The 24462-nt window shown below is 46.2% G+C and overlaps 2 protein-coding genes across 8 annotated transcripts in view; one reads left to right on the forward strand and one right to left on the reverse strand.

Moving 5' to 3' along the window:
* The window catches only part of TIAM2 (TIAM Rac1 associated GEF 2), a 237449-nt gene extending 214193 nt beyond the window's left edge, over positions 1-23256 (forward strand). For all 7 annotated transcript variants that reach the window (XM_043457336.1, XM_043457334.1, XM_043457341.1 and 4 more), the window contains 12 exons: positions 6447-6626; positions 9152-9220; positions 10113-10238; positions 11328-11436; positions 14790-14969; positions 16877-16995; positions 17935-18043; positions 18644-18702; positions 19270-19375; positions 20293-20380; positions 20748-20902; positions 22143-23256. In XM_043457336.1, coding sequence (XP_043313271.1) covers positions 6447-6626; positions 9152-9220; positions 10113-10238; positions 11328-11436; positions 14790-14969; positions 16877-16995; positions 17935-18043; positions 18644-18702; positions 19270-19375; positions 20293-20380; positions 20748-20902; positions 22143-22738 — 1896 coding nt within the window. In that variant the 3' untranslated portion in view covers positions 22739-23256. The remainder of the gene's footprint in view (positions 1-6446; positions 6627-9151; positions 9221-10112; positions 10239-11327; positions 11437-14789; positions 14970-16876; positions 16996-17934; positions 18044-18643; positions 18703-19269; positions 19376-20292; positions 20381-20747; positions 20903-22142) is intronic.
* The window catches only part of TFB1M (transcription factor B1, mitochondrial), a 64372-nt gene continuing 61729 nt past the window's right edge, over positions 21820-24462 (reverse strand). The window contains exon 7 of the mRNA XM_043457345.1: positions 21820-23604. Within this exon, the coding sequence (XP_043313280.1) occupies positions 23394-23604 (211 nt within the window). The 3' untranslated portion in view covers positions 21820-23393. The remainder of the gene's footprint in view (positions 23605-24462) is intronic.

The raw sequence follows: 24462 nt of genomic DNA on the forward strand, positions 1-24462 counted from the left end.
TCATTGCTGCTCCCAAGAAAAGGGGCTTCTCAAAAACAAAAAACAAAAAACAAAAAAAAAACCACATCACAGAGCTAATCCAGGATAGCCAGTGTCCTTATTCACACATTGAAGACCCAAAACCAAGGATAACTGTTTCAGCTGTCTCCCCTCCCCAATTTTATCAAGGTATAGTTGACAATTAAAAATTATATGTATGTAAGGTATGCACCTGGATTTAACATATGTTGTGATTATCACAGCCAAGTTAACACACCCATCACCTCACAGAGTTACTCTTGTTTTTGTTGTGAACACAGAAGAGTGACTTAATTGAGAGGTCCTGACTGAGTGCTCCTTATCTACCTATGTGTGTGTGTTAGCACTCTGTCGTGTCTGACCCATGGACTGTAGCCCACCAGGCTGTTCTGTCCATGAAATTCTCCAGGCAAGAATACTGGAGTTGGGGTGCCATTCCCTTTTCCAGTTCCTTATTTATGTTTGCTGTTTAGTGCTCAGTCGTGTCTGACACTTTGTGACCTCCTAGTCTGTCCATGGAATTCTCTAGGCAAGAATACTGGAGTGGATTGCCATTTCCTTCTCCAGGGGATCTTCCAGACCCAGGGATTGAACCCCGGTCTCCCACATTGCAGGCAGACTCTTTACCATTTCTTTCAAGCAGGGATCAACTTAGTGAAACCTTAAAAACCTGAAAAGAAATTTTTTTGGGGGGTCAATATCACTACTTTTTAATACAACATAGTTTTGGGGGAACTTTGCATTAAATTTTAAAAGTGAATTCTTGAACAAAAGATCAATTTCATGCTCTCTTATAAAAGGCAAGGCCCCCGATGAACCCAAGGTTCTTAGCATTGATCCCTGTTGTTCAGTTGCTCAGTCATGTCTGACTGTTTTGCGATCCCATGGTCTGTAGCCCTCCAGGCTCCTCTGTCCATGGGATTTCCCAGCCAAGAGTACTGGAGTGGGGTGCCGTTTGCTACTCCAGGGGATCCTCCCAACCAAGTCTCCTGCATTGGCAGGCAGATTCTTTACCCCACCAGGGAAGTTCTTATTGGTCACTATGAAATGGAGAATACTAGTGAAGTGAAGTGAAAGTCGCTCAGTCGTGTCCGACTCTTTGTGACCCCATGGACTATACAGCCCATGGAATTCTCCAGGCCAGAATACTGGAGTGGGTAGCCTTTCCCTTTTCCAGGGGAATCTTCCCAATCCAGGGATTGAACCCAGGTCTCCCACATTGCAGGTGGCTTCTTTACCAGCTTAGCCACAAGGGAAGCCCAAGAATACTGGAGTGGGTAGCCTATCCCTTCTCCAGCAGATCTTCCCAGCCCAGGAATCAAACCAGGATCTCCTGCATTGCAGGTGGATTCTTTACCAACTGAACTATCAGGGAAGCCCCAGAGAATACTAGAGTGAGTTTCAAAGTCCAGTGTTTTTTTTTTGTTCTGAACAAGCACACACTGTCCAGCTTGCTGAATCCACATGCACACCCAGCCCTAATGTGTGAACATCTGTTTCTACTTTGGAGGCAGAATTCCTGGGGGTGGAGGGGAGTGGGGACTAACCTACCAGAAATCACAGCTGTGTGCAGATGTAGGGGAGCAGAGGTGACCTCCAGAGGGCCGTGGCTGCATCCTGGGCATGCCTGGGTTGTGTTCGGATTCTCCTGGGGCTGGGAGAGCCCTGACTGCATGGTGGGCAGAGGCCACCAGAGGAGCAAGTCTGTTTTGCCCATGATCTGCCTGATGCTCTGGGAGCGGTCAGCACCATGCAGACAGCTCCAGAGGATGCGGGTCCTGTGCCATCAAGGTCCTGTCCCCCACCCCACACCCTTCAGCTGTCGTCTCAGTGCGTCACATGGTGAAGACCCAATGCCTGTGAGTTCCGTGAGAACTCCTCACCCCCCTGCATACAGCAAGTGCTCAACAAATGTGAGTTCCCTTTCCTCCTTGGCCCGACTGGCAATTGGAGGGGTTACTTGATGGGCAAGGTAATGCTTCTTCTCTTTCATCATCAAGGAAATTGAAGACAGAAGTATCTTGCCCCCCCCCCCCCAACACTTGGAGGATTCAGGGCAGAGCCAGGGCTAGAACTTAACTCCTCTCCATCTTGTCTGAGCTTCCCACCTCCATCACCACTTGTACGTGTGAAAATATCTCAACCAAAGTAGTTGCTCTTTCTAGAAACTGCTCATCAAATTCACCCAAAATTCTACCTATTAACAGTTCAATTTTATAATTGTTGCTAAGTACAGCAGAAATGAAATATAACCAACTGGGAGACTCTTTCAGTTACGGTCTATGAACACAGTTATAGTGATCCTTCCCCCTTTAGTGGCTCAGCCTCCTTTTGATCCCAGAGAGTACTCCCAGCCTTCCCTTTGTTGTTCAGTTGCTAAGTTGTGTCCGACTCTTTATGCCCCAAGGACTGTAGCATGCTGGGCTTCCCTGTCCTTCACAATCTCCCAGTGTTTGCTCAAATCCATGTTCATTGAGTTGGTGATGCCATCCAACCATCTCATCCTCTGTCGTCCCCTTCTCCTCCTGCCCTCAGTCTTTCCCAGCATCAGGGTCTTTTCCAATGAGTCAGCTCTTCTCATCAGGTGACCAAAGTATTGAAGCTTCAGCATCAGTCCTTCCAATGAATATTCAGGACTGATTTCCCTTAGAATTGACTGATTTGATCTCCTGGCTGGCCAGGGAGCTCTCAAGAGTCTTCTTTAGCACCACAGTTCGAAAGCATCAGTTCTTTGGCGCTCAGCCTTCTTGATGGTCCAACTCACATCCGTACATGACTTCCCTAGACAATACCTGAGGTGACTTTGTAGCACTTCATTGTGGTATCTTCAGAAGTACATTTTCTATGAACATTCAGCTAACATTCACTTTTCCAACTTACACTTACCAGAAGTATTCTTAAAATGAATTCTGATTTTCTAAGATGGCAAGATACTTTATTTTTAAAATCTCGTTATTTTAACACTGCATTGTTAGGTGTGATTTTCGACATCCCAGCAGGGAAAGCTGTAGTCTCACCAGCTGCCATTTCACTTATGGTGCATTTTGTCAGATCTTATTTTACACGGTATATGCGAGCTATTAATGTGGATTCTACAGCCCCCAAAACTGTTATTTTTCAGGGTTGCAAAATTGTATTGTCAGAGCTTGTGGTGCAAATAGCAGTATAGACATTTCAAATAAGTGAACTTGAGAGTCTCAGTATTATTATCTCGGGCTGTTTAGCTGTTAGTGGAGCCAGACCCAGAACAGCAAGGTCACAGGTTTGCTCTTATCTCGTGAGCTCAGTCCACACACCCTTTACATGGCCATCCTTCAGTGCAGACCCTTGGGGCAGCGTGATCCTCCCAGGAACTGCAAGCAGAATGCTCGCTCTACTAATGGGTAGACCGGTAGTTCTCATGCGAGCCATATCAGCATCACTTTAGGAGCTTTTAAAAAAATCCTCCTACCTGGGGCCTCAAATATTCGGATTCGTCTGGTCCAGCCATGAGTATTTCTTATGTGCTGGGCTGCGCTAAGTCGATTCAGTCATGTCCAACTCTGTGCTACCCTATGGACTTTATAGCCCGCCAGGCTCCTCTGTGCATAGAATTCTCCAGGCAAGAATAATGGAGTGGGTTGCCACTTCCTTTTGAAAGCTGCCTTTTGGCTGCATTGCTCTGTTTGGCTTTTGCTGTGTCATGAGGCTTCTGGGGCATGACTGAACAGTTAGGAGTTATTCTTCATAACAGTTAGGTTGTTCTTCAATAAGCTTGAGATCTGTTTGTTTCAAACATGGTATGAGACATTTGGAGAGATCAAGTTGCATTCTAATCAGTGCCTTAAGATCCACGTCTGTTTTTTCTTTTAAAATTGATTTTGAACTGGAGGATAATTTCTTTACAATATTGTGTTGGTGTCTGCCATACAACAACATGAATCAGCCCTAAGCATACGTATGTCCCCATCTTCTTGAATCTCCCTCCCACCCCCCACTCTATCCTACCCCTCTAGGTCATCACAGAGTACCGGACTGGGCTGCCTGTGATATATAGCAGCTTCCCTTCAGCTATCTGTTTTATGTATGTTAATGTGTGTGTCTAAACGCTCCTCTCTGAGTTCATCCCACCCTCTCCTTCCCCCACTGTGCCCACCAGCCTGTTCCCTGTATCTGCATCTCTATTCCTGCTCTGCAAATAGGGTTATGAGTACCGTTTTGCTGGTCTGTTTTCTTGTTCTTTGAAAGTTTACCCTGAATGTGAACATCTTCTGACAGGTGTTGCCAGCAACATGCTTGTGTTATAGTCAGGAGAGAAACAAGGGGGTGCTGTGTATATCCAAGGAGAATCATTCATGCCTACACATGCGTGAACTGTTTTAGAAGTCAATGACTTCAGATGTGTCGATGTGTCTGGTTGGAGGCTTAGTGTCTGCTACTTGGTTCATTTAACTTTTGCACCAAGATTCATGTCAAAATACGAGAGAAGTGATTACTTGAAAGAGGCCAGCAGTCTGGGCGTTCTCCTCATCGACGTCTGAGGGGGCCTCGCCTTCACCCCCGCCTTGCGTTGGGCTCTGTACATTACTGGGCTTGTTCTTCCTTGTGCCTTTGGCTTGTTCTCTGGTTCTCCCTTGGAATGTGCTCCTTCCAGGATCATTTACAATCCACTCTTCACTGAAGCCTTCCAGACAACCTGTTTCAGAGTGGTACTCTCACGGATGTCACATTTCTCGTTTGTTCCACACAAGCTCATGTTGGTTTCCAGTCTGCCGTAGGCTGAGCTTCGGCACTTCTTACCTTGGCAAGTCCTGTCTTCTTGTGCAGGGGGCTCTGTTTCTCTGGAGACAGAGCAGGTCCTCGGTTGGTTCCCAGTGAATTTAGTTGAACGTCTAGCCAGAAGATCTGTGCTGTGTGTTGATGTTGATGGTCTATTTCCATCTTATAAAGACACTGTTTTGGGGGGAGGTGGGTGTAGAATAGGGAAGCAGAGAAGAAGGGAGGGCAGGTGTCCTGCTGCTACTTTGAGCCACTTCAGTGGGTCAGGTGACAGTTTTTATAACACATTGGCCACTGAGGTTGACCTGTATGCTTGTGTGAGTTGTTAGTGCTCTGAAATATCCAAGCAAAGAAAATGAACTCAGTGAGAATGAAGAGGTGCTTCCAACTGGTTCAGCTTTTTACCTGAGACAGTGATGAAGATCAGGCATGGAGACATCTAGCTGAAGAAAGGAGAGTTTTAGTTGAGCTATTAAGGATGGATGGATATTGACCATGCGTATTAGGACTAAGCTGCTTTGTTACTTAGTAATAACATCAGTGCCAACAGAGGTGGACTCAACACTGAGCCCTTGGCGGTGATGAGAAAGAAAGGCAGGCTCCTGCCCTTGACTAGTTGCCAGGCTGGCAGGTGGTAAGTTGGACTGGATCTTGTGTGTTGGAGGAATGAAAAGAAAGAGAAGTAAAAAAGATATTTTGCGTGTAATCTGATGATGCTCCAGGCAGGTGGTGGCATATAGGAGGAGACACATTTGAGACTTTAGACCACTAGCGTCTGGCCGGAATATACAAATGGATTCTCCCAGAGAAGGCTTTGCCTGCTGTGCTTAAACCCAAGCAGGAACTTTTATGGAAGGCTGTTCATCCTCATAGACATTCCAACTCCTCCTTGTCTTTTAATCAGTGTGATTCTCTTCCCATGTCCTGGAATGAGAAGCCTTTCTTCCCCCATGTCCTGGGTTCGGCACGTGGCTGCTTCCTGCTGAGAACCTGCTCAAGGTTCCCATGGACATCAGCGGGCTTTGCTGTATCGCTTGCTTCCCACCTGGGCCCTCTGGTGGGCTCTGTACCCCATCAGGGTGGGGAACCTTATATTTCCTACACGACCTGACCTCTACTTCCATTCCTAGCAGAGGCAGCAGCTCACACTTTAACTCCTCACACTGGGACTTGGCTCGAGGCTATATAACTCCAGGGGGGGACTTGGGGGAGCACTCCAAGCTCCCTGTGGTCCAGCCTTCCTGACTCTTCTGTCTGTTTCCTGGGTCTCCCAGGGCTGTTTAGTGTGGGTGACTGAGCTCCGTTCGGTCAACCATTGAGGGGAGAGAGTGAACCAAAGGAGTCTGTCTGCATGGTGCTCTCACAGAGCCTTGACCTTGATTGTAGAGCAGCCCTAAGTGTATTGCAGAGGCTTAGCTCTGCTTTATTCTCTAGTCTCAACACTAAAGAAGTGTCTGTCGCACAGCTTCTGTGAAAGTGGAAAAGTGTCATGGGTAAGTACTGAACAAATGTAAGTTCGTATCTTCATGACCGGAACCTTGAATGGTAGCCAGCAGGGTTTGAGATGATCGAAGCTGGATGCCCCCGATAAATGTCCCGTGAGACTCCCAAGAGGGCGGTGGGCGGCTGATAATGATGGAGAATGTTCTGTGCCTCTTGTTCCCTCCCAGAGTGCCGAGCAGATCACTGCGCTGTGTAGGAATTTTAACGACACCCAGACCAACGGCATGGAAGGACCAAGGGAGGGTCAGGACCCTCCTCCGAGGCCACTGGCTCGCCACCTCTCTGATGCAGATCGCCTCCGAAAAGTCATCCAGGAGCTCATGGACACAGAGAAGTCCTATGTGAAGGTAACGGAAGATGCCGTCGTGATTCCCCGCACCCTTCCTGTGACGGCCGGCTGTATGTTGGCAGGGGCTCCTGGTTGTATCTGCCGAGGACCCTGCCACTCACCAGGGAGATGCCTGCCCCTCGAAGTGGCACATTGCTGCCGGGGAGGGCGAGAGGGTTGCAGAATTTAGACTCCCCGCTCGTTTTGTTACCAAGGTAGCTTTCACTATGGAAACAGATGTTCTGGTTTGTCATTTGCAATCTGTGGGAAGGGAGCCTGCACCGGTTTAGGGAAAGGGGGACGGAGATCCCTTTAGGTGATGAGGAACCAGGGAGCAGCGAGTTCACAGGCGGCCGCTAGCACGGGCCCCAGAGTGCAGGCATCACCGTAAGGACAGAGCCCCACAGGGGAGGCACCGGGCATCACTTGGGCACCCCCAGCCACCACACAGAGCAGCGGCTGGGCCTTTCACAGCCCGGGGAGATCACTCATTTATCTCAGAGGCTCCAGTTAGTAGTTTGGGAAACATTTTACAAAAAAATGCAGGTGCCTCTGGGAAGACAGGGTTCTTTTGCTTGAAGTATTTGCTGAAGTGATTTTAAACTTGCTTCCTCGGCTACTTGCTGGCAGTGGAGAGGCGCAGAATCCAGGCCTGGCCTTGCCTCCACCTGCCGGCGTGGCCTTGGGTGACCCCCTCCGAGCCCCTCATAGGGTCTGAGACAGGGGGCGTTCTTGTCCCAGCTCTAACACGCTGAGTCCTGAATTAGGCTTTGGCACATGCGCCAGCGTGCACACACACGCTCTCACCTTTCTGCACAGACATATCTGAGCTTCCGCCATTTATTAACATCACTGTTGTTTTATCTGAACTTGGCCAGAGGCTCACCCAGGGCCTTTGGGAGAAAATGAGGCAGTCTGGGAGAACTACCCCAGCCCTTTCTTTTGGTCCCGCAGGGGACAAAGGAGAGCGGCAGAGATGGCAGTTTCATGGCCTTTCCCACCACGACTCATCCTGCTTCGCAGGTGGGGAGATAAAGTGCGTGTCCAGGGAGCTGACAGTGACCGTGCCCAGCAGGGTGGGCGCTGGCCACTTGATGATGTCTGAGGAGCCCCCACCCATAGTGTCGAGGGCACAGTTGTGAGCGTAATCCAAGCCCCTTTTTATTCCTGTTGTTGTCGGTATATTTACCTGTTAGACCACTTGATCCAGGAGGGTGGCTGCATTGTGACCCTGGTCTGGGACCAAAACGGATGCTGTGGGCCAAGTGGATACAAAGGGCGGCTCTCCTTTCTTTCTGCGAGAATCCTGCCTGTCGTCTCCTCAGGGCCCCCGTGTCACAGCTCAGGGCCGCCGGCCTCAGCGTGTCAGCTCGTGGGCAGGAGTGGCCACAGCCCACCACCGCCTCTGATGAAATAACCAGCATCTGGTACCTACTATGATTCGTGCGTGTGCACGCACACACAAATTTTTAAAAAATTTCTTTTTGTTGCTGACATTGAACACGTACTTCTACTTGTTCTATAACCTGGACCTCTGCACTTGACTTGGAGTTTGCAGGGCTCATTTGTTCCCTGAGACATGGCCCAGGAACTTCCCACCTCTCTCTGCTCTGAAGCAGCCGATGTGGGGTCCTGGGAGGCTGGTTAGACCAGAGCCATTTGATTGTGAAACCCTCAGGGTCACGAGCCTGTCCATTTGCTCCCAGGGCCTGCACCACAAGGTTCTGGAGGCTTCTAACCTTAGCAAGCTCTCCAGAACTGGATTTCTCGATTTTAAGAGGAGTCAGATGTAGGCACCTACTTCTAATACTCTGTGACTCAGAATTCTTCAGAATCAGTGAACAAGAAAAAGAAATCTTTCCTATCACTAAATTATATGCTGGTCTTGGCTTCAAATGATTAAAAACAAAACAAAATTTATCTAAAGAGTTTTGTAAATACATCAACTCTCACTATTCTGTGCTTTTGGAGCCCAGGTTTGGTGAAGACACAAAGATGGCCTAGATTGTAAACATCATGATGTTCATCTCTGGAAAATTTTTCTCGTGCTTGAGTGTGGGAGTTTGAAATTCTGCTAAGGCATCAGCCCTGAAGCTGAAGAGCTCCCCAGACCTCGTCCTGTCCCCCTCAGCTCAGTGGTCCAGGCTGGAGCCGTCGCCCGGCTCCCTGAGGCAGAGGAGGAAGCCAGGTTGGCCGGCAGATGTGGCCATGCCTGACAGAAATTCCTGGCCAAATCTCACTTCTCTGCAGGGAAAGGCGTGTTCCTGCTACAGCAGCTGAAAGATCCTGGCTCTGCCAGTAAGACAGTCAAATGCGCAGAGTAGGTGATCAAGCCATAAAGAGAAATGTGGAATGCAGACGCTGATTGTATTGTGCTGTTAACCTCTTTGAATTAGGTGAGCGAGGAACCACCACCTTCAGGGCCAAGTCTCTCAATCAGACACAAGCGTCATCGTTCTTAATGCCAGTCCGAGATGCGGCCAGAGCAATGCTTGGGAGTTTTGGAGACTCAGGGGTTAAAGACTGTTGTCTTTTGTCTTTCAGGATCTGAGCTGCCTCTTCGACTTATATTTGGAGCCACTTCAGAGTGAGACCTTTCTTACCCAAGATGAGGTAAATACTTCCCTCCCCAGTCCACTGACCCAGAGGTTAGTCTCTGCTTGCCCTTTAGTGAAGGGGTCACCTAACTCCTGGGCCATAGACTGGTCCCCGTCCACGGCCTGTTAGGAACTGGGCCACACAGCAGAAGGTGAGCAGCAGGTGAGCGAGTGAATTTTCATCTGTATTGACAGCCACTTCCCATCACTTGAATTACTGCCTGAGCTCCGCCTCCTGAAGGATCAGTGGCGGCATTAGATTCTCATAGACCCCTACTGTGAACTGCGCATGCAGAGACTGAGGATGTTCACTCCTTATGAGATTCATCCCAGAACCATCCCCTCCCTTCCACCCCTGGCTGTGCAAAAATGGTCTCCCATGAAATTGGTCCCCCAAAAGGTTGGGGACTGTAGTAGACCTCCTAGATTTTACCTATTGGTCCCAAAGGAACATAGAGACTTAGGGATCTTCAGAGAGACCTCCTCCAGAGCCATTTATGTGACTTCTGTCCCCTGAAGCGCAGTGGCAAGAGTTAAGAATGACTGCGCCCTTTTTGTAGTGGAAGGTGTGACCCAAATTACCTTTTAATATGTGACTTTTTAGTGTTAACTCACAGTTATTAATTCTTTCTTACTGACTTCCATTCCTCCCCCCCCCACCCCTCAGTTTGAATTCTGAAAACTTGACATCCCCTTAAAAACTTATTCTAGAATTCAGGGACCGGAGATGTATATAACCCTCTGTATATGAGCTCTATCCCCTCATGAATACTGTGTCTTTTTTAAAGGATTTACTTCTGTCTCCTTCTTGGTGAATGACTGTGATTCATTTATGCCTCTGGGAGTTCAGAGTGGTGTCTAGATCTTCATCGCTAACACCCTCTTTTCAAATCCTGGTCTTCACTCAGATGGAGTCGCTTTTTGGAAGTTTGCCAGAGATGCTTGAATTTCAAAAGGTGTTTCTCGAGACCCTGGAGGATGGGATTTCAGCATCGTCTGACTTTAACATACTTGAAACCCCCTCGCAATTCAGAGTAAGTATTTTAGACGTAGGTTTAAAGCGAATATAGGTGGGTACAGTGCAAAGTTCTCCCCTGGAAGAGAAAGCGTTGTCCCTCTACTGTTGAAAAGATAAGTTCAGTGCTGTCATTGCACGGTTTTCCTCTGGCAGGAGGTAAAAGAAGGCCCTGCTTCTCCCTCAGGTAAATGCTCTGGGAATCAGGGGTCTGGGCATGCCAGCTTTTATGGAGTCTGTCTGCTGTTGACATGTCCGTGCCCCCTACTCAGCTCTGCCCAAGGCTCTGTAGGGAGATTGCTTCTGAGGCAAGAGCGCCTCCTGCATCTGATTCTGCACCTCCGTGGTTGTGTGACCTTGGGAGGAAAGCAAAGGTTTTCACTTGTTCTGAGAGAGCCTCCTCTTCTATGGAGCCCTGTCTCCAAGTGGGAATTGGTGACTAGCAAGAGGACTCCCCGGTGGCTCAGACGGTGAAGAGTCTGCCTGCGATGCAGGAGACCCAGGTTTGATCCCTGGGTCGGGAAGATCCCCTGGAGGAGGAAATGGCAACCCACTCCAGTACTCTTGCTTGGGAAATCCCATGGACGGAGGAGCCTGGCGGGCTCCAGTCAGTCCCGGTCAGTCCATGGGGTCACAGAGAGTCGGACATGACTGGAGTGACTTCATTTGTTTTTTTTTTCATGAGGTCCTTCCAGAGAGGGACAGGCAGAAGGCAGTAGAAAGGGACTAAGGAAACACACGGCGAGCATCGTTCGCCCTGAGTGGGCAGGGCCGGCTTTATCAACAGCCTCTCGGGTTACTTATGTCCTGCCATGTCGGATGCATTTTTTTAGATAGAACTTTCTTTCTTGTTCTTGACCACACACTGCATCAAAAGGTTCTGCTGCCAGAAACTTTTCAGAAGATCTGCTAGAGGCATGCCCGGGCTGTACACTCCATCAGCTGGGCAAATGGCACTCCCTGGCTTCAGTCTATGCCTTCCTGAAGCACCAGGGCCCTGGTGTCTGAAAGACGAAGACCGTGGAGACAGCAAAGCGGTCAGATGCCAGGCCAGAGCCAGCAGACGTCGAATGAACCATGTCTGATGTAACTTTCCCTCTCTTTCTAGAAACTGCTGTTTTCCCTCGGAGGCTCTTTCCTTTACTATGCGGACCACTTTAAACTGTACAGCGGATTCTGTGCTAATCATATTAAAGTACAGAAGGTTCTAGAGCGAGGTAAGTGGCTCACGTTTTATAGCTTTACTTTCTAAATTGTTAATTAAATTTGTATTCATTGAGGAGAAGCGTGATTTTAATGGGTTGTGCTCCATTGTTGGCCTTGAAATGAACAAACATTAACGGGGGAGGTTCCAAACTTCTTTCAGTTTTCTGGTAACAGTGAATGTGTGTGCCTGAGAGCTGAGATGTTGCATGGCGATCACTTTGCTGTTAAATTACAGCTGGATTCTTTTTTCACCAATTCTTTTTTCCTTGCTCTAAAAACTTTCAACCAGAAATATATGCCCCTGGAGGGAGTAGAAAGCAATGTATGCCGTTTTCTTTCTTAACCTTTTTCTTAAACCTGAGGATCCACTGCAAAACACCACCACCAGGTAACTCCTACCAGACTCACAGGATGTGTGTTAACTAAAATGAAAACCTCTTTAGTGAAGCTGGTTTTTATCGCAGCCCCTAGCTTGTCACTGAAGTACCTTTGATCTTGCTGCGTTGTTATCCTCTTATTTGATTGACTTTAACTGAAGACTTTTACATTTCTGAAGTCCAAGTAGACAGGGGTAGCAAACCCGTCTCGCTCTTCTGCTTCATGTCAACAGCAAACATTACTCTGTGGAGCTGGAGAGATGCCCGAATTGTGGCCCCTGACTTGCAGTGGGTCAGCTTGGGCCAGGCAGTCAGTGCACTGATCCTCCTGGGTTTTCAGTGACCGGCCAGCCAGTCAACTCAGCCAGGGAAGTATGCCCAGAGATTTGATGGCCGCAGTGACCTTCTTCACGTGTAGGATATTGGAGGGAGTGTTTGTGTGACAGTCACCATCAGCATGTCAACAACCCTAGGTCCAAGCTATGCCTGTAATACCTGTTGATGAAAATAATCAATAAACAGACAATGACAGGAATAGGAGAAAGTTTTATTTGAGCCAAACTGAGTAGGGTCACAAACAGCCGGACACGACGGAGCACAAGGACCCTAGCTCAGAAGACAGCTTCTCTGATTACTCACAGGATTTGCTCCAGAGAAGCAGGGCTGTCAGCAGTTTCCTGTCTTGTCAGAACAAAGAATATCAAATAAGGCAGGAATACATTCCTTCAGGGTTTCAAGAACACCAGATCGGCATGTACACAGCCAGTCAGTATGGCCTTGGCACCTCGGAAGGGGGTTTTATCATGGAAGGACGACCAACATTGGTGTCCCAGGATGGGAGGCATTTAATCTTTATTTTTAACACAGATAGTCTTTACTTCTGGTCAGTGCACCCTTTTCTTTAAGAATTAAAGAAGAGGTACAATGTCTGTTTGGTAGTTGACAAATAGGCTGTTTTCATGAGCATAAAATTCAAGTTAACTCAAGTATAAGTCAGGATGACTTCCCCAGACCTCAGTACATAAACATTTCTTTTATTATGCCCTGAACCAGAAATGCTTAAATGAGGTTATGTTATTACCAAAAGCTTCTTTCAGTCATCACACAACTCGTTAGGTATGGGATTAGAATTCTCAAATTTGTCTCCCTCAGAAGGTAGGTTTTTAATCCTGTTCTTCAGAATTCTCATTTCTGGTGGCAGAGATGAGAGGACGCCTTTAAGCTCAAGGTCATGAGCAGCAGTAATTCAGTCTGCATGGAGACTGTCAAACAGATACAGGTCCCCAGGGGTTGCTCCCGTTCTGTGCTGGTCCTATAGTGGGAGGCATCTTATAAAAACATGTGTCATCCTAGTTAAGGCCATCTGAACTATTTCCAGGAAAGGTCACCAGGCTACCTACATTCTCTCAAGTGTACGTGCAAATAGGACCTGAACCCACTGAATCTTGAACTCTTAATATGAAATTCCCAGGAGAAAGAAATGATTCCCCCGAGAGGTGAATGCCCCCTTTGGAGTTAAGGTTGGCCTCGTGTACTTACTCTTGTGAAGATTTGCCACCTGTCTGGAAGCCAGTGAATCAGGGCTGTTTTCCGTGACAGTGGCACGTGTTTGAGAGGCTTTTGTACTGGAACTTTTTTAGTTGTGGCAACTGGTTAGTAGCAGCCAAGCTGCGTTTCAAGCCCCTTCTCTGTCTCATCAAATGCTTCCTAAAGGCATTGCCGTGAAGAATCTGGAGTTTGTGCTTCCATACGTCTATTTCAGAACTAGGGAACAATCTCTCTGTGGTATCATGAAGGTGTGGAGGGTTCCTCCAGACACTGACAGTGTTCAGTCACGTCCACTGATGCAGTTCTGCCCTTCCGTTTAAATCCAGAACCTCCTAGCATCTTAGAGTAGGCTCAAGTTGAAAAATGAAGTCTTAGAGTGCTACCCTCTAAATGAAGTGTTAGAGGTTAACAAGACCCAGCCCAAATCTATCTTCTCTAGTTGTTTAAACCAGAAAGAACTAATTTCCTCTGAGGAATAACTTCTTGAGAGTATAATAAACTAAAAGCATACTGATGGTTTCCTCGTTCCTTCTTTGTCACAGAGATGAAAGGTCATCTCACCATCTACGCTGTCTGGTAGCCACATTCAAAATGATACTGCACCTCCTACAAGTCCTATTTTGCCTTTTGTATAAAACCCCAAGTAAAGGTTTGTCTTCATTCAAACTGGCTGAATTCCAGCGGCTGGTGAACCAGTGCCAGCATGTGGAATCCAAAGCAACAGCTGAGGTGTCCACAAGCGCTCTGAAAACATTAAATGCACTTGGATTCACGAGTGTAATACCTTCATGACACCACAGAGAGGGGTGGTTTTCACTACCCAGTGGGGTCTGAATCTGGTGGAAGGTTTAGACTGCTTGGAGCTGTGGAGATGGAAACTGCAGTGCCTGTCAACTTATTTTTAAAGGAAAAGAAAAAAAAAAAAAGATCTTGCTTTAAAAACAGCCCTTAAGTGTATAGAATAATTAGCAATCTGTCCTAGGTCAGTGGGAAAAGAAATTACTGGTTTGTTTTGCTCTATGAATCTTGTGAGGGGTATGGTGTAGGTTTGGATAGTAGTTTTGTGACTTTATGAATTGTTTGGTATAGATGCTGAAAAAGTGAGTTTCAATGTCTCTCGTGGGTCTGCAGGTGAACATGCCTTTAAAGTCAGACCCCGCTGCATTTTGACTCCATGTTCTTCTTTGGTCCGTGCTGGGGCCCTTCTGGCAGCCGAGTAAGCACCCTTTGTTTGTAGGATTCGTCCCCGAGTGGTGATGCTGAATCCTTGTTGACAGCGGGTGCGTGACCCACTGGTGCAGTTGGTTTTTTTCTGGAAGGATGTCATCAGGAGGACTGTCGCAGCGGATCATCTGTAATTCCATTAAAACCTTAAGGAAGTAGAATTTACATCATCCTGCTGTGCTCTTCTAAGGGTCTTTTAATCCATCTGCTTGCAGCTAAAACTGATAAAGCCTTTAAGGCTTTTCTGGATGCCCGGAACCCCACCAAGCAGCACTCCTCCACGCTGGAGTCTTACCTCATCAAGCCAGTTCAGAGGGTGCTCAAGTACCCGCTGCTGCTCAAGGAGCTGGTGTCGCTGACGGACCACGAGAGTGAGGAGCACTATCACTTAACGGGTAAGAAGCGGGGGGACCCCAGGAGGTGACCTGACGGCCACCCCCAGGCCTGCGAGCTCCCCTCTTCCTCTGCTTGGTTTCACATTCGGAACGTTTCTCCGAATTGTGATTGTTCACCTTTAGATACCACTTAGTGTCTGCAAATAGCTAGGTATTATGGCCACCCCTGTAGATGGGCACAGCATTTGGGCAAAAAGTTTTCTCACTGGCATAGCCCTCTGGAGGGACAATTCCATTTTCATTTTTCAAAGAACGTAATTTAATCTCAGGGAGTTGAGATAAATTGCTTCAGGTCATGTGTCTTAACAAACAGTGCTGCCAGGACCCCAGAAGCCCAGGCCTGTTTGCCCACAACTCTGTGAGGTTCTGTGTTGTTTGCTGATCCATTCTGCTGTGTGAGGCTCCACCTTGTGGAGAGCCGCAAGCAGAGACTGAACTCCCAGGACCGATGACGCTTTACAGCTGATGCTGACGTGTCTTCTTCGTAACCTCAGAAATGATCAGCCCGAGTTTGTCAAATACACAGGGCCCCTCACTTTGATAGTAATTAGAGTGGAAGGACTGATGCTGAAGCTGAAGCTCCAATACTTTGACCACCTGATGCAAAGAGCTGACTCATTGGAAAAGACCCTGATGCTGGGAAAGATTGAAGGCAGGAGAAGTGGGGGGTGACAGAGGATGAGACGGTTTAGATGGCATCATCGACTCAACAGACATGAGCTTGAGCAAACTGCAGGAGACAGTGAAGGACAGGGAAGCCTAGCGTGCTGCAGTCCATGGGGTTTCAGGGTCCGATACGACTTAGTGACTGAACAGCAATGAGTGTCCCTTAAAGAGATGCTGCTTGGAGAGTAAGAGGGATTTGTTCTCCATGTGTCAGAGCTAGGAGATCCAGTCAAGCTGCACATAATAAGCACATGGAGAGGGAAGCAAACTTACTAATAAATATTAGTATTACTGAATAGCAAACAGTGCAAAGTGTAAATGAAACAGTTTTTCTGTGACAAGCATATTGTATCATAAGGATAAACTTTCTGGTATGAAAGTTAAAACTTACACATAAATGATACAAATTAGGATTAGGATTCAATTGCTGTGTGAATAGTTCACTTTGCATTGAGATGATCTTTAAAAGGGGTCTGTTAAAAAAATTGCCTTCTGAAAGTCCCTCCTCTAAAGATGGAATTAAAATCCTGAACCAGAACAAGATATGAAAAATAGTTGAGTTTGGAGATGACTTGAAATTTTGCTTTTTGACCTTGACAAAAATAATTTTGTCCCTCACATGCCCATGTAGAAAGTTCAAATTAACACCAAACATAAATGCAAACAGTTGCTCTGGAAAGGGGATATTTAGAGGCTTTTGTAAGTTCTTGTTAAAGAACTGTCATTGATCACTATTCCAGTTAAGTGGTCCAGGAGGAGGGCAAAATTTAAGAGCAGGTCAGCCTTGGGTTTGAATTCTGGCTCCTCCTCATGTCTGGCAAACCACCCCCCCATCCCGCCCCGCTTTGCACCTGAATTTTCTCATCTGTAAAATGGGATCAATAATAGGTCCTATTCTGATTGCATTGCTGTGGGGATTAAAGGAGATGCCTCATGTAAATCACCTAGGAGAATATGCCAGATAGAAAGTGCTCTATACATGGGAGCTGTTATTGTCAGTGATGTTTTTTACTTATACTCTGGCTCATTTCAAGGAGGATTTGAGGTGGAAGATAATTTTGCTGTTCTTCTTTATAAGTAGGTTATCATGGGCTATTCAAGCCCTACCTGAATGATGCTGCTGTTAGTTAAGAACTGGTCTCAAATTCTGGCTTGAACCTTAAGGTTTTTCATTATTGCTGTTGAGTAGGATTTCGAACAAACCAAAGTTGTAAAACAAATTATGACTGCGTATTTTGCAGAAGCACTAAAGGCAATGGAAAAAGTAGCCAGCCACATCAATGAGATGCAGAAGATATATGAAGATTACGGGACTGTATTTGACCAGCTTGTAGCAGAGCAGAGTGGAACAGAGAAGGAGGTCAGTAGGATTTTTGGATTCCGAGGGGCTGAAAGCCTGTGACCGTGGGTCTGGAGGTCACCTCCAGACCAGGCCACCCAGTTAGGGCCTTCCTGCAGGTGTAAATGTAACATAAAATTGACTGCATTGGTCTAAAGACGTAACCATCTGTTCTGTTAATAAATACTGTACCAGAAGTAGTAGTACTTAGCTCGTATCTGTACCTCTTCCTCCTTTTCCTGTGGAGCGTGAGGTCAAGACAAATCCCAGAGGCTAGAATATAAATGGAGAGCTGGGACTGTAGGAGGGGAGGGGCGGGATAAAGGCAGTGGGAGTCAGCATGTGGAAAGAGAATTGAAGGCCTTTCCTTTTCTAACCTCAAGTATTGGTGGCTACCTCCTTACTTATAAAAGCAGTTTAAGTGGAACTTGACAATTTTCCTACTTTACTTCTCTGGCTGGATTACCAAATTTAGCATCTTGAACTTTACAAAGTCTACACATAAGGAGCAATGTAGTTTAAGTAGAAAAAGGCAAGAATAGGAAACAGCTGGAATTTTTTTTTAAATTACAGTCAGTTTCAATGTTGGTACCTCTTGTTAGCAGGCCTCATGTGGTTTCAGGATTAGGGATGGTGAGTGTACTAGGTCCTGGATGAAATGTTAACAAAGGCATCTGGGATGAACCTTGACCCTGGGGTGGGAGGAATGTCATCCCACAGGTCACATACAGTGCGTGCCTTGGAGGTGAAGGCCTTCACCTTTATTTTTCAGTGTGGTGCTTAGCTCATATTTTAAAGCCTGCTGCTATTTAAGGCCCTGTGTTCATGGGAACCATAACAATGGAACATACTGGACTTTTAGCCATGACCGTATATGTGTGATCCCTCTCTCTCCTGAGACACCCCCTACCCACCCCCACCCCCGGATTTCCATATCTTGATCTCGTTTTTACCATTTAGGTCACAGAACTTTCAATGGGGGAGCTTCTGATGCACTCTACAGTGTCCTGGCTGAATCCATTTCTGTCTCTAGGAAAAGCCAGAAAGGACCTTGAACTCACAGTATTTGGTGAGTATTCCATTCACAAGAAGGTAAACTTGAGAGGCTGGCAGGAATGAAGAGCCTCCTAAATCTGCAAACTCCTGATTTCCAGAAGGATTTAGAATCACTGCGCTCATGGCTTTGACTTAACATGGGCAGCTTCCAGCTCTTTAGCAGCTTTGCCCTGTACACACATGACCTTCTTCTCCCTTCTGCTGCTTGGCTTGGCGGATCTGGCCAAGTGTTAAAGGAACAGAGCTCCTGGGTCTGTTTTTGAAACCTGCCATCTTCGTTTGCTGTACTTCAAAATGTCTTAATTCCCACCGAGAGCTGGGAGAGTGGGCATAGACTGTTTGTTCTCATTGAGATGAACCCCATGTCCTCAGCTTCTGATAAAATAAGAATTCAAAAACCAAAATGCCAGGATCTCCTTCAGACAATAGCTTTTAAATAATCAAGTACTTGTGCATGATTCAAATATGAACAGAAGGAAGTACTAATTATTCACCCGTGTGTCAGCGTTGTGGAATCTTGAAGAGCTTTGTTCTATTAAAATATTCAGCTGCAGTTCAACGTTAGGGGAGTTTGTATTAAATAATGACTTTTCTTTCTCTTCTCTTTCTTTAGTTTTTAAGAGAGCTGTCATATTGGTTTATAAAGAAAACTGCAAACTGAAAAAGAAATTGGTAAGACATGAATTAACTTTGATTAAAGCTAACTTTTTGAACTGTATCTTCCTGTTACTGAACTGGGAAGCCTGCTAAGGACCAAGGCCTGGCCGACAGATGTGGCTTATTCCTGGGGTAACTGAGCAAATCAGATACTTGGGGTATTTATTCTCCCCATGAAAGATGTCTGTTTGAAAAGATGTACACAAGTAACCCATGCTGGGGCCTAGCTAGAAAAGCAGCTTTTCTGTCCCTAAAAATGACCTATGTTTGCTCCATACAAGTCGTCTATGTAATTTTGGTTTCTTTTTAGAGGTGGTAACATGAGGTCACAGAAGGCTTGCTTGTCATTACTGCTTAGAAACCTAGAACTTCTGCCCCCCAAGCCACAACTCTGCCCTGGCCGCAGCCCGTCTGAGCGCTTCCTCAGCGCTGGGGCTCACCTGACCCGATTCCCGTCTGCACCCCGAGCCCCACACAGCAGCGGGTCTGCACCAGGGAGCGCGCCCAGTTCCTGTCATGCGCACACGTGCCCCGGGAGCCAGCTTGCTCTAACCCTGCTCCTGTGGGGCTTTCACCTTACAGCCCTCCAATTCCCGGCCTGCACACAGCAATGCTGACCTGGATCCGTTTAAGTTTCGCTGGCTGATCCCCATATCCGCGCTTCAAGTCAGACTGGGAAATACAGCAGGTAATTGTTGTTTTTTTTCTGGCATTTGTACGATACACATCTTCAGGGAATTTTCAAACTATGGAATGAAAAAGGAGGAGGAAAGAACCTGGGGATAATTTCTGGTATTTTACAGGCAAGGAAAATGAGGATGAGAGATTGTTGTGATGTTTCTTTACAGGATCTGGAGGAAGTAAATGCTAGAGGATGGCTTTTCTTTGCCAAATACTTCTCTTCATTGTTTCCTTATTTTCACTGTTTATGGTTTTCAACATTTTCCTAATATCCTAATATCTAACATTTCTAGTTATTCTAATAATTTTAGGGTAATATCTATCCCTAAAATTTGTTAAAGAAACACAGGTTCACAAATTTTTACAAAATTTGAAATACCAGAAATTCCTTAAGATTAAGCAGTGTTACAAGTGATACAGAAAAAAATCTCCCATGCAAAATGTTCAGAGATCCTTCTAGAATAACCCTGTTCTGGTGACAGAAAAGACCAACAGGCTGAGGCCTGCAGTGGGCCTGGGTCCCTGTTCAGTTGTTGCCTGAGGTGCTCACGTCTCCTGGACCGTGACTGGTGTGCTGCTGGCTGCCTTCACCTCAAGCGCCTGAGCACATCCTGTGGTTCCTTCCCAGGAAGGAGGGTGGAAAAGGGGGTCCACTTACCTCTTTCCCACAGACGAGATCCGGAGGTAAGGCAAAAGCACCAAGATGGACGGGAAATGTCCACAAAGTAACTAAAATGTATTTAACTTTTTGTAACTATTATGGAAGTCATACACAGAATTGAGCCTCAGAAGAAAATGAGAGTCAGGATTGGGAATACTGAACTCTTTTAAAAAAGTTACTCGATTGTGGGTTTCAAGTTTCACAAATGTTCTTTATCATAGCATCTTTGGCAGAGTTGCAGCCCCTGGTTTCTTTTTACACAGGGACAGAAAATAATTCCTTATGGGAGCTGATCCACACCAAGTCAGAAATAGAAGGACGGCCAGAGACCATCTTTCAGTTGTGCTGCAGGTATTACTGCTTTCCAAAAATGAAAGCCAATGGGAATAAGATAGAATTATGTTTTCTTAAAGATGGGTTTATTTTTGGTGCCCTCTTGAATTTTGATGACTTTAGGATCACACCCACCCTCTGCAAACTGGCAACTGCAGCTCTAGTAGAATAATACACTGATTAAATATACATCCAAATCTTAGTGCCTGCAGGAAGTTCAAGAACAATCAATTCTCACTTCTGTTCTAAGTGACAAGAGACCGAGGCATACTTGATGGGCAACTTGCTGTCCGTCTGTCCTCATGTACCACGGGAGGGCAGGAGACAAGGAATGGAAGCTGGGTGAGATAGCAGAAACAACCAGTGTTTTCTCTCTCCCCTCCAGTGACAATGAAAGCAAAACCAACATCGTCAAGGTGATTCGATCTATTCTGAGGGAAAATTTCAGGCGTCACATAAAGTGTGAATTACCCCTGGAGAAAACATGCAAGGATCGCCTGGTACCCCTTAAGAACCGCGTTCCTGTCTCAGCCAAATTAGGTGAGAACTCGTCTAGCCTTGGGTGTATTCAGGAAAACATGATGAGCTTCTCTGCAAGCATGTATGCTCTTAGAACAGGGCAGCCGGTCATCACTTTGCAAATGATCTGCAGTAGCTGTCTAAGCTGTAAACCAGACCCCAACACACAGGAAGGAATGAGGTGGTCACTGCCATTCTATTTCTTAAAAAACCTAAAGAATGCCTCTCCCCACCAGACCCTCTTTTATAACCACCCCCAACCCCAAATCCTTATTGCCACTGGCTGACAGTCTACACTCACCATCTTTTCTCTCCACTGAGATGGACCGGAGTCAAGGACTTGGTTCTGCTCATCGCCACGTTTCCAGTGCTCGCCACAGTGCAGCCTTTAGAGAATATCCATACTAAGTGAATAGAGGTCAAAAACCTAATATGCCCACTCTTAGTAAACCCACTCTATAGGTAAACATTCCAAATCCTGCTGCTCTTAAGCTTTCTGCCTGTTTGTAAACTTTCAGCTTTCTATATAACTATTTCATTAATATATCATCGATCTAGTTTTTAGTCTTGCAAAATGTATCTCTTATTTTTGGTAGTTTGACCTCTTCAGATTTACTATATATTTTCTATTTTTTTCCTCCACTGGCAAAATAAGCTACAGCCATCAAAAATATAGTATTGTCTGCAGAAACACAACTGAACTCCCCCTTTTTCCCTTCAACCCAAGAGAAAGGAGTTAAACACATGTGTACACAACTCAATATTCATGTTAAATCTCAAAGCTGATGAGAAATCCAACAAATGTTCTCATGAGAAAAAGAGCATTTTCCAATCTTTACCTGAGCAGCCAGGGAAATAAACAGGTGAGAAGGTGGGCAGAGAAATACCATGTAATCCTAGTTCTGAAACTGTAGTTCAGTAAAAGAAAGGAACCTAGATTTTATCAGCAACTAACTTTTAAATTTATTCATTAGCAAAATAGTCCAAGCCCTTATGACAGTTTATAGCTTCTTGTTCTATCTCAATAATTAAGTTCTGATAACTGATCATCCAAAAATGCCAAATTCCCCAACTTAAAATTTCAGCTGCATATTTGCAGTATCTACATTTTTTTTTCCTTGCTCAAGTCCCAGGATAGTTGGTAATTGAAGTGAAATGAAAAAATTTGAAGATGTTCACTCTCATAACCTCCAAGGCCAACATTACACATTGCGGCATCAGTTCTTCTGTCATAAGGGAATGTGTGCTTTTCTCATTGCAGCTTCATCCAGGTCCTTAAAAGTCCTCAAGAATTCCTCCAGCAGCGAGTGGCCGGGGGAGCCGGGCAAGGGCAGCTCCCTGGACTCGGACGAGGGCAGCCTGAGCAGCGGCACCCAGAGCAGCGGCTGCCCCCCTGCCGGGAGCAGGCAAGGCACCCAGCAGCACCCCCACGCGGGCCTGGCCGACTTCCCCGACAGTCTCATCAAGGAGAGCGACATTCTGAGCGACGACGAGGACGACTACCCCCAGGCTCGGAGGCAGGGCAGCCCCACCAAAGACATCCAGATCCAGTTCCAGAGACTGAGGATCTCCGAGGACGCCGACGCTCACCCGGCTGAAGAGCCGCCTGGCAAGGATGGGCAGCCCAAGCTGGTGCGGGGGCACTTCTGCGCCATCAAACGCAAGGCCAACAGCACCAAGCGGGACAGGGGCACCCTGCTGAAGGCGCAGACGCGTCACCAGTCCCTGGACAGTCATCCTGGAAGCGCCAACCTTGATCTCAGCTCTGTCCTCGAGCGAGAATTCAGTGTCCAGAGCTTAACGTCGGTTGTCAACGAAGAGTGCTTTTATGAAACAGAGAGCCATGGAAAGTCCTAGCACGGTCCAATCCAGATATGGGTTACAGTGCTGGTTTCACTTTTAAACTGGTGGCAAAATGAAAATCGCAGAAACACTATTCATTATTAGGTTTTGTGCAGGATACATTTTCCCACAAATAGTTGTAAAGACTTAAGTTATTTTAATTTATTGTGGCTCAGAAAACTAGCTTAACCTGGTCAGAATTTGTAAATTACTTAGTTTATATCCCTTTTGAGCAGGTATCAAAATGATTTAGAATCCTTAAGATAAATGCATTCTAATTTATGTAGAAAAAGGTGGGGAAGTTGTGATTAATAGCTTTTAAAAGGTCGTTTTCCCTCCAACCCTCTGGCTATTTTCTTTCAGCTATTAGGTTTCACTTTATTTAAAGCATATTTAAATTATTCTAATGTGGGCTGGGGGTACAATGTGCAGACACTTCATTTTTGTACGGTTGTAACAGATGCTGTTTATACTAAACCTGTCACATCTATGCAGTATATATATATGTATATTAAAAGAAAGTTTGTACTGTATCTTACTTGATGATATTTATTCTCTCTACCAAGCTGTAAAAGGGGAGTAAGTCACAGCCGTGAGCACACATGAGAAGTTCAACATCTGGCAGGCTGGCAGCCCCTGAAGTAGCAGCTACAGCCTGCCACTCTCCTTGTCATCCCCTTTTTTCTGACTTTTGCCTGAGTTCTTCTCTGAAATTGTAAGCAAAGAGGTGTGGGTCTTCATCACACATTTTCCGGTACACATCGCAGAGGCTCTTAAAATGTGAGACAGTGAGTTGGGCAGGTCGGAGAGTCGGGTCCACGTCTGCCAGCTCTAACAGTTCTCCAGTGCTTTCTAACCGCCGAGCTTCAGGGAATAACATTCTGAAAGGAAGAGGAAAAAACTCAGAATCTCACTTAAATCTACAAACGACGCTGCTTCCTTCTCCCCTGCTTTGAAAACGGCATGGTTCCGACACATTCGGGAGTGGAAGAGCAGCCTCTGCAGTGACCTGGGGGCCCCAAGCCCGTGGAGGAGGCTCTGCTCACACCACGGGCAACAGGTATGGACCCCCACTGAGGGCAGAGCTAATCTGACCACGTGAGAAGAGAGTTCTAAAGTTAAATCAGTACTTGCATCTTTGAGGGAAATTTATCATATGCTCAGCTGCATTCTCAGAGAAATACAGGTTTATGCCTCACATTTTAAATATAAAAATTACATATTATTCCTGGTGCAGTTTTCATTCTGTCACTTGAACTTGCCAGCCTTCACAAAGTTAGAAAACATGTGAAAATAGTATTTTCCTCTTTAAGATAACTGAAGCATCTTTAAAACTGACTCAAGTATAAATTGTAAATTTCATCTAACAATCAGATTATTGTTTTAAAATGTATAGTGAAACTGACTGAAATATTGCAAAGCTACACCTGGATTCTGTTTTCTTCTCTCAAGTCTCAGAGGCTCAACAGAACTTGTCTCAAAGGGCTTGGAAGACGTCGTGGCAAGAGGAGACCGAGTTTTCTTACAGGCTGATGGTCTTCTCAACCAGGAACGCCGTGACCCCACATTTTCAGGGTGAGTTGACTGCGTTCAGTTTCATGGCAAGCAGGGGTCTGATCATAGTTTCTATGATCTGGGACTGCTGTGTGGTGTGATGTGACTTAAGGTCACCAAAAGGTCAAAGAGGGTCACAAGACTTGGTCCATCTCTGCAAGGGGACGGCGTGTGAGACGTGAATG

The sequence above is a fragment of the Cervus canadensis genome, chromosome 33 (genome assembly GCF_019320065.1).
Source record: "Cervus canadensis isolate Bull #8, Minnesota chromosome 33, ASM1932006v1, whole genome shotgun sequence".
In the NCBI taxonomy this organism is placed as follows: domain Eukaryota; kingdom Metazoa; phylum Chordata; class Mammalia; order Artiodactyla; family Cervidae; genus Cervus; species Cervus canadensis.